General features: G+C 48.3%; 1 protein-coding gene across 1 annotated transcript; it reads left to right on the top strand.

The window, feature by feature from the left end:
- Window positions 1–360: 360 nt before the first annotated feature.
- Window positions 361–9,001, top strand: lrrc4ba (leucine rich repeat containing 4Ba). The gene is made up of 2 exons (XM_069158066.1): window positions 361–951; window positions 4,828–9,001. The coding sequence occupies exons 1-2, from the start codon at window positions 706–708 to the stop codon at window positions 6,766–6,768; spliced, it is 2,187 nt and encodes a 728-aa protein (XP_069014167.1). The 5' UTR covers window positions 361–705; the 3' UTR covers window positions 6,769–9,001.
- Window positions 9,002–9,279: the final 278 nt, after the last annotated feature.

Genomic DNA, 9,279 nt, shown 5'->3' with positions numbered 1-9,279 from the left:
AAAATTTAATTTCTTTTTGATTTATTGAGATTTTACTCACTGATTGCAACCCTTGCGAAGACAAAACACCTCGTTGTCCCACTTTGGATGGCATGTTGTCGTGTCGCACCACCTCCACCGAACACATTAATTACAGAAATCGGCTTCCACCTGCCCCGAGTGTGAAGGATTTGAGTCCTGACAAAATGTCTGCTCGGGGATTATGTGGGATTCGATATGAGCGGTGACACAGAAGTTCTGAGAGATTTTATTTTGACAATCCCTCCCGTGATGAGCTGCGCTGTAGACGTCTGCTGATTATTTGTTCTGTTCATTTGGTTGTTGGTGGAAACACAAAGTGCAGTCTGTGTTCTCTGTTTAATATCTGCTCTCTCTCCTTCTCTCTTTTGTTCTTCACAGTAACTCCTGGTTTCTTTCTCACTTCACAAAGAGCCTCGCTCGAGTCCCCAGACGACGCAAGGAGAAGAAGAAGAAGGAGGAGGAAAAAAAGAAAAAGGGAATAACATCTGTTTATCTGCATATTTCTATGTTCAAAAAACCAGAGGAAGAAACACAGAGATCGACGGAGGACCAGGAACGTCTCGGAGGATGCGGGATTAGAAGGAACAAGTTGCCGCCGGAGGACCGAAGGGGACGTATTCCACCAGCGTGGAGCCACCTCACCTGCACCTTCGGATTAACGAGCAGGGTCATGTCCCAGTTGCCATGCGCATCGCCACGCTGACCTGCCTCCCCGGCCCTTCCCCCTTCCTCTTTCTATTGGCCCAGCTGCTACTGCGGCTCCTCCTCCCCGGGCCGGAGTTAGTGGGAGCCGCCTCCTCCTGCCCCTCCCTCTGCACCTGCTCCAACCAGGCCAGCCGAGTCATCTGCACCAGGCAGAACCTGGAGGAGGTGCCGGAAAGCATATCAATCAACACGCGATACCTCAACCTGCAGGAGAACTCCATACAGGTAAATATTTCTCTGCCAACGGACCGGATGTAAAAGAGTTCGTAGCTTCCGGCTCTGAAAAATGAGGCCGATGCAGAAGCGTCTTGAAGCTGCAATACCACCGAGCGCCACTAGAGGTCGGCTCCAAAAAGCCTCCGGCTCCATAGACTCCCATTCAACTTCTCTCATCAAATACAAAGTCAATAAAATGTGTCCATCAGTTATCTCGGTGTTGTTAGCTAAAGTCGCTCCTTCGTATTAGTTTTCTGAAAATAATCCCTCATTCATTAGAAAAGAAGATTCTTTTTGGAGGGGCGTGTCTGTTTGATTGACAGGCCTGTGGTGCAGTCAGGTTACAGCTATTAGGGGGACGGGACGTAGTATCGTCGAGGTTTCCAATCAGATCGAGTCAGATCCACCGCTGGCTCCCCCCCCCCAGCTTGTCCAAATATGGTCACTTCCTGCTCCGAACCGCTCCGAACCCGCAAACATGGCGGCGGACAGAATCTGAACCGGAGGCTTCGTAACGTTCACAAACCGACGTGGTGACGTCACCGCTGGTTGCTGATTGGTCTGGTCGCATCACGTCGCTGTTGATTCGAAGTGCGCGTTTCATTCAGGACAAGCATGACACAACGTTTTTGTACATGACACACACACACAAACACGGGTGATATATAAATACCCAGATGACAATAAGATTTATCTTCCAAGTGCGAAAAAGAAACACATTCCTACTATTTACGTCTGCAGGTTGCACCCTGATGCTTTATGTAATTTAATGGTTGTCTGAGAATATTATTGATTTCTTTGGACCGCTCGTTGTTTTTTCACGTAACGATGATCGACCAGAGGTCACGGTTCACTCTCGTTTTTTTTTTTACTTACAATTGCGGCGCGTCATCAATCACGCACCGAAAACACACATTTCTATCACTGTAAACACGTCGGGATCTCCATACTCGTTTTCTTCTCGGCCCATTTTCTGCTAAAGTTATCGATTTAATTCTGCTGTAATCGCCGCTATTTATATCGTTATCGACGGACCTATGTATATTGCACTGCAAACTGAGGATTTTTTTTTTTTTTTTCCTTCAGGGTGCACAAGTATACAAATCAATTCCCACACAGACGTTATGTTGTAATATGTGCACAGTTGTGGTTGTCAGGATTAACTTGTTGCTACAGGATTTTCTCTTCCAAACTTTATTTCTAAGAAAAGACAAGAAAGTAAGCGGCTCTAATGGGAGAAGAAGGCACTTAAGCCTCAGCTGAATTGAGGGAATATTTTATGAATTGAAAGCAAGGCATATTTCTGTGACACCGTGCCGCCTTTTGTATGCATTACCAATTTATCTCGAGTCCCTCGACGGCGTTTGTGGCTTTACAGCTGCGAAGGAGGATCATTTAAACCGCAGACCATCGATACAAAAGCACGAGAGAAAAAAAAAATCTCAAAATTTATAAACAGAGTGGGTTGATTTTACTCCTTTTGCGGCAGCGTGTGATATAATTGGATCCATCCTGGTGTTGCTTTGCTTTTTTTTTTTTTTCCTCTGCTTTTTAAATTCATTTCCACTACATCTTATCTCCTCTAATGAAAAGCAACCAGTGTCCTAAACATTGTTAAAATTGTCCAGTGCGTCTCTAATAATGTCAAACGGTTGGGCCGACTTCTTCTTCTGTTCCTCGGAGGGGAAAAACGTCTCATTAAACGTTATGTGACGTTTAACTGAGCCGAAGTGGGACATCGTGCCGCTTGATTTGGGGGATGAGTTTTTTTTTTTTTAAGAGATGCTGTTAACATGGGGGGAAAATAATAATAATAATAATAATAATAATAACAGTATTTGTTGCGTTTTCAGCCTACAAATTCCGATTCGGTTTGTCGTATCCTGCAGCTCCTTCCTGAAATGATTAAAAATCTAAAAATGTTTTAACACCTGAAGGCATCCTAGATTCTCTGGCTTATTTTTTCCTCCACTGAGTACCCTGAGAGTAAAGCCTTGACAGCTCACACCCCCTCCTAACATCCTCACCCCTCCCTCTTTTTTTGCCTATCAACCCCCTCCCTCCCATCCCCTCCACCTCCACCTCCACCCACCCACCCACCCACCCACACACACTCCTGCTCTACATACAGAGGAGGGCGATGGCCTGACTCCAGGAGTCTCTGTGTGTCTTTGGCCACGTATATTTTAGGGGCTTTTAGTCGCGCTCGCTGTCTTCTCGCCAAATGAGCTCCAGTTGGACGGCGCCGACGCGAGTGCGTGCCGTCCAAGGCCCCGTGGCAACCGCGTTTTGTCAGAATCGAGTCTTTCTTGCAGAAAACCCCCCCCCAAAACATCACTTTTCGTTCCTTAGGTACAAAACAGACTCAAGAAGAAGTGTCACACAGATTGTTTTTGAACCGTTTTTAAAAAAAAATTAAATTAGTTTTGTAGTTTTGGTGCTCTGCGGGGATGACACTTGGAAGTCCAACGCTGATAATCAGTTTATTCGCAGGGGGATTATAAAGCGTCGCTATCGAGTCCGCCCGGAGTTTCGTGGAGGCGACGGGTGTGAAAAGCACTCCGGTGTCGGCGGCAGGCGGCGAAATAAGGTCAGGGTCAGGAAAGGGGCGGAGTTTAACAGACTATACTTAGAGGTGTAAGGCCAAGCGCTCAACACGAAGACTCTCGCGTTGAACGCTTGAAGCGCCTTACACATCTTACTGGAGGTTTGGGGAAATATCAGGGAGTAAAACAAAATATCAAACAATCGGCTGAAAAGTTCATCCATAAACTTTATTTTCCCAGAATTCAATTCAGTTTTATTTCAAAAGCGCCAAATCACAACGCAACTTATTTCAAGGCACTTAATATTGTTAACTTCTGACAAAAGAACAAAAAGGAATCCAATAATTCAACATTCAGACAGCCGGGGGGGTATTTGAAATACGGGCTGATACAATCAGCCAAATAAAAAAAAAAAAAAAAAAAAAGTCAGACAAGGACCTGCTTCTTGTCACGTGATAGTTGGGTGAACATAAATTAAGTGAGACTCTTTTTTTTTTTTTGTTGCCACGTTGAGGTCACAGTATTATTTTTTTTTTTATCACGTTTTTGTCACTTTATTTTGGATTTTTTGGATTTTGGCGCCTTCACTTAGTGACGAAACTAAATCTGAGCGTCATCCTGAAGAAGCCGGTGCTCCACAGCAGGTTATTGATTTACGGCGGCACCGCTATTTACAACCTTTAATCGCAGATCGGCGCTCTCGCTGTAACTCTCGTGGGCTCGTTGCATTATCATCGACGCAGAAAAGTCCAACATGGAAGACAGCGTGCCGTCCTGATGTTCTGGTGCTGCTGACCACATGTCGGGGGAGGGGGGGGGGACAGCAGCAGCTGTCCCGGAGGTGGAAGGGTCAGCTGCTTCCATTAAGGGCAGACGCAATGAATTATTCATGATTATATGGTTTGTTTATTTAAACATACGTGGAGCCATATTTGTGCCCTTGAATCATTCATTGACGGTGTTTTGTTTGTCTTTCATTACATGAATTTATAATGTTAAAGTGCCTCTAAATAATCAAAATGATGCGGCGGTATTAGTGCTGAACGTCTGTAAAAGGTTATAAATGATTCAGTAAATTATAATATACCAAAGTAAAGCTAACTTATTATCCTCATCCTTATTAAGTAAGAAAACATGACAGATGCATTCATATTTGATGTTGTATTTTACTTTGATTCAGGTCGATTTAAAATGATAATAATGAAAGTTGTGTCACTTTGAGGTTGTCGTAAATGAAACCTTCCACTGTTAAATAACAACTCAACTATTTGTCCGTCCGTAAACGACATTACTCATTCTGCCGATTTTGCAGTAACGTCGTCGCCACTTGTCTTTCCAGGTTATCAAGTCCGACACCTTCAAGCACTTGAGGCACCTCGAAATCCTGCAGCTCTCTAAGAATCAGATACGCCAGATTGAAGTCGGAGCGTTCAATGGCCTCCCCAACCTCAACACGCTGGAGCTCTTCGACAACCGCCTCACACTGGTGCCATCACATGCCTTCGAGTACCTCAGCAAGCTGCGGGAGCTGTGGCTGCGCAACAACCCCATCGAGACTCTGCCCGGCTATGCCTTCCACCGCGTGCCCTCGCTGCGTCGCCTGGACCTGGGTGAGCTCAAGAAGCTGGATTTCATCTCCGACGCGGCCTTCGTGGGCCTCATCAATCTGCGGTACCTGAACCTGGGCATGTGCGGGCTGAAAGACATTCCCAAGCTGACGGCCCTCGTTCGTTTGGAGGAGCTGGAGCTGTCGGGAAACCGACTGGAGATCATCCGCCCCGGCTCCTTCCAGGGCCTGGTGTCCCTTCGCAAGCTGTGGCTCATGCACTCGCAGGTGTCCGTCATCGAGCGCAACGCCTTCGACGACCTGAAGAGCCTGGAGGAGCTCAACCTGTCCCATAACTCCCTGCACTCCCTGCCCCACGATCTCTTCACGCCGCTTCACCAGCTGGAGCGGGTGCACCTCAACCACAACCCCTGGGTCTGCAACTGCGACGTGCTTTGGCTCAGCTGGTGGTTGAAAGAGACGGTGCCCAGCAACACCACCTGCTGCGCCCGCTGCCACGCTCCGCCGTTCTTAAAGGGCAAGTACATCGGCGAGCTCGACCAGAGCCACTTCACCTGCTACGCGCCCGTCATCGTGGAGCCGCCGACGGACCTCAATGTCACCGAGGGCATGGCCGCCGAGCTGAAGTGTCGCACGAGCACGTCCACGACGTCGGTCAACTGGATCACCCCGAACGGCACCCTCATGACCCACGGCTCGTACCGGGTTCGGATCTCCGTCCTGCACGACGGCACGCTCAACTTCACGAATGTCACCCTGCGAGACACGGGCCAGTACACCTGCATGGTCACCAACGCCGCCGGCAACACCACGGCGACCGCCGTCCTCAACGTTACTGCCGCGGACGCCAGTGTCAACTACACCTACTTCACGACAGTTACCGTGGAGACCGTGGAGACCAGAGGAGATAACGACTACGCGCTGGTCGCCATCAACGAGACCTTCATCCGCGTTCACCCGGGCCCGACTCCCTCCGACTTGTGGCCGGACGGCGTTCCCACCACGGACTCCTCTCTGGCTGCCGGCTGGTCCTCCTCATCCCCTCGGGCCACTCGACCCACCTTCACTGTGCCCATCACCGAGCCGGGCTTCTCGGGCCTGGACGACGTGATGAAGACCACCAAGATCATCATCGGCTGCTTCGTAGCCATCACCTTCATGGCGGCGGTGATGCTGGTGGTCTTCTACAAGCTGAGGAAGCAGCACCAGCTGCACAAACACCACGGCCCCGCTCGCGCCATCGAGATCATCAACGTGGAGGACGAGCTGGGCGCCGGGGCCGGCGGCCGGGGGAGCGGCATCTCGGGGGGCTCGACCGTGACGCAGAGCGGGAGCAGTGGAATAGGCGGGGGGCAGAGCCTCCGGCTGCACCACCCCGAGATAGTCAACCTGCCCAACCTGGCTCGGTCGGAGCACCTCAACCACTACTACAAAACCCACCACTTCAACAACAACATGATGGGCCTGGGCATGGGCACCCTCAACAACAACAACAACCCGTCGCTGTGCTCGCAGTCACAGAACATATCGTGCACCCAGGTCCCGAGCTCCGCCGGCGTGGGGGCGCCCACGTGCGGCACCCTGCCCTCCCCGGTGCCGCTGCCCCAGCTGGGGCTCCACAGTTCCCTGAAGGGCCTCATGGGGAAAGGCCAGAACGAACCGCTGCTTTTTAAGAGCGGCTCGAAGGAAAACGTGCAAGAGACTCAAATCTGAGCGCGAGCGAGGGTAAGAAGCACGAGGTGAGAGGAGAAGGGATGCAGGGTAGAGACAGTGATACAGAAAGCACCTGTATGAGACTGATTGTAGCCCGCCGTCCTCACGGACCGATCTCAGAATAGATTCAATTTCACGTAGTCGCCGCTTTGCGTCGTCAAAACTCGTTCGACGGAGAAGCATCCCGTCAGACCGAAAGGGGGAAGACGGCGCCGTCGTCCGAGCGGCGTCCCGTCCTGTCCCGTCACGCCGACCCGCACACGCTTTCAAAAACCGAACCCGAACGAACAAACGTACGCCGATCACCGCGGCAACCGCGTGACAGTCTTTGCCAAAGTCCAACGATCACGCCGACTCTCTGTCTCGCGGGCGGGCAGCTGCGAGCGACGCAGACGTGCCACCGAGCCGCTCACCGGGTTTTACACGGGCGACTTCGTACATTTCCAGACACACTATATATTCGGAGGGAGACATAATATTTGGCCGATCGAACATGTTGTCAGATCAGCGTTTTTTTGGCAGAGACGGCGCGGATAGCAAACAAAGATTTTTGGGGGACGGACGGGGGTGGTGGTGGGGGCGAGCGGTGCACCGTCCCGGGTTTTTTTTTTACCGGGAAGCGCTAGAACACGGAGAGAGCAAAAAAAATCAGACGGGTTCTCCGCAGGGAGGCAGAACAACTACTTTTTTTTTTTCTTTTTTTCTTGCTTTTTGTTTTTCCAGAGTGGCTCCACTCTCACTTTCTCACTTTTTCCCCCCCCTTTCACACTTTACTGGCGACTGTCTTCTTTTGGAGGAGGAAAGAAACGGAGAGGGAGTAAAATCCGTAAAGGACAAAAGAGAGCTATAATAAAAAAAAATAAAAAAACAAGAAGAAAGCAAAAAAAAAAAAAAAAAAAAAAAAAAAAGGACTGAACATACATATTATATATACCGTAAATATATTTTCATTCAAAGAAATAAATTATAATGAATCTTTATTGAGCTTCTGACTGAAAACTACATCTGAAGAATATATTACAGAAAAAGAAAAACAAACAGCTGTTTTAGTGGCCCCTCCCTTTGAAACTGGGGGGGGGGAGGAAGGGGGAGGAGCTACGACCAGCAAACCCGGCGACGTGTTTGAGTGAAAGTATTTTGGTCTGGACTTTTTTTTTTGTAGCCACTGAAAACACGCGTTTCGCCGTCTCCCGCCTGCGTTCACGCAAACCGGGGTCGCCGGAGCGGGAACGCGACACTCGTCGTTTGACGTAGTATTAATAATAAATAATCACGATGGCGATAACGATAACGACCTCTAGCTTTACTTGTCATGAAGGTCGTTTTAACAACGTCAGCTTATCTACGAGTTACGATACTTTTCCCCGTACGATAAAAAAAAACTTTCGACGATTCGGTTGCAACGTTGTTCACGCTGATGATACGACATGTTATTGTTACCGAGTTATCGTTATGACCATTTTTATGACTTATTATTATTATTATTACTACTTGTGCCTACGAATAACTGAGAAGTACCTTTTTTTTTTTTTTTTTTTTTTTTTCCTTCATTTGTATATGACACTGAATTTGTTCGCCCTTCGGCTAACGGACGGCAGCGGGACGGACGGACTCGGCGAAGCCACGAAGCGAACTCCACGTGCATCGGCAGGAAACGGGGAAGGGGTGGTGGTGGGATGGGGGTTGGGGGAGGGGGTGGGGGGGGGGCTTCTCATTCAAATGACAGGACACGGACCTTTGACGAGGACTGCGCCTTTTGCAGAGGATTATTTCACAACTGTATCTCAGTGTTTTGGTGTGTGAGCGGATTTCATGGCAGCAGGGAGCTAAACGGACGACGGGCATCGTTGCTGAGCGTTTTTACAGGTAAGCGATGCTCGTTCAGTGAAGACGAAGGCGGCGCGCCGCAGAGTAAACGGTGGCGGGTGAATTTTTTTCTAAAGAAAAAGGACAATTAAGTGAAAAAACATAGAACCTTATAGATCTCTTTTAAAAAAAAAACAACAACAACAACAAAACTATTACGATAAGTGTTTTTCTTTTATTTTTTTTTTTTTTTTTTATCTAGTTTGATTATTATTTGTTTTTTTTTCTTTTTTTTAAATCAAGTGTTATCTTTATTGTAATATTGTTATTGTTATTATAATTAGCTAATTACACTGGTTATAATTATGAGAGATGTTCTGTTAGCAGAGGTCACTTTGAAAATTAAAAAAAAACCTGGCACATAAAATGGCAGTTGAAGTCTGTGAAATTTGGTGGCGAATTTAAAACGGGTTTTTTTTTGTTGTTTGTTTTTTTCTTTCCTTTATGTTATAATCAACTTTAATTGTAGTGTCACTGTGTGTGCATCCCTTTGGCTCTTCTTGAGATGAGACATAACGAATGTGAAATGGTCAGCACTGGGGGAGGGGGGGGGGGGGAGGGAAGGGGAAGGGAAGGGGGGAGGAGGGAGGGAGGGGGGGAGGCTCTGGTTTACAAGCTCACTCACACTCGCTCTGTACTTTGTGA

Source organism: Embiotoca jacksoni, unplaced genomic scaffold (genome assembly GCF_022577435.1).
Source record: "Embiotoca jacksoni isolate LCO1_2020_lvr unplaced genomic scaffold, fEmbJac1.0.p SCAF_224, whole genome shotgun sequence".
In the NCBI taxonomy this organism is placed as follows: domain Eukaryota; kingdom Metazoa; phylum Chordata; class Actinopteri; family Embiotocidae; genus Embiotoca; species Embiotoca jacksoni.
The sequence above is the reverse complement of the archived record's forward strand: the minus strand, read 5'-3'. Positions and strand labels throughout refer to the sequence as shown.

Coding starts and splice junctions, on each gene's coding strand:
- lrrc4ba (XM_069158066.1), top strand. CDS start 706: ATGCGCATCGCCACGCTGACCTGCCTCCCCGGCCCTTCCCCCTTCCTC. Junction 952..4,827: donor TGCAGGAGAACTCCATACAG/GTAAATATTTCT, acceptor TTGTCTTTCCAG/GTTATCAAGTCCGACACCTT.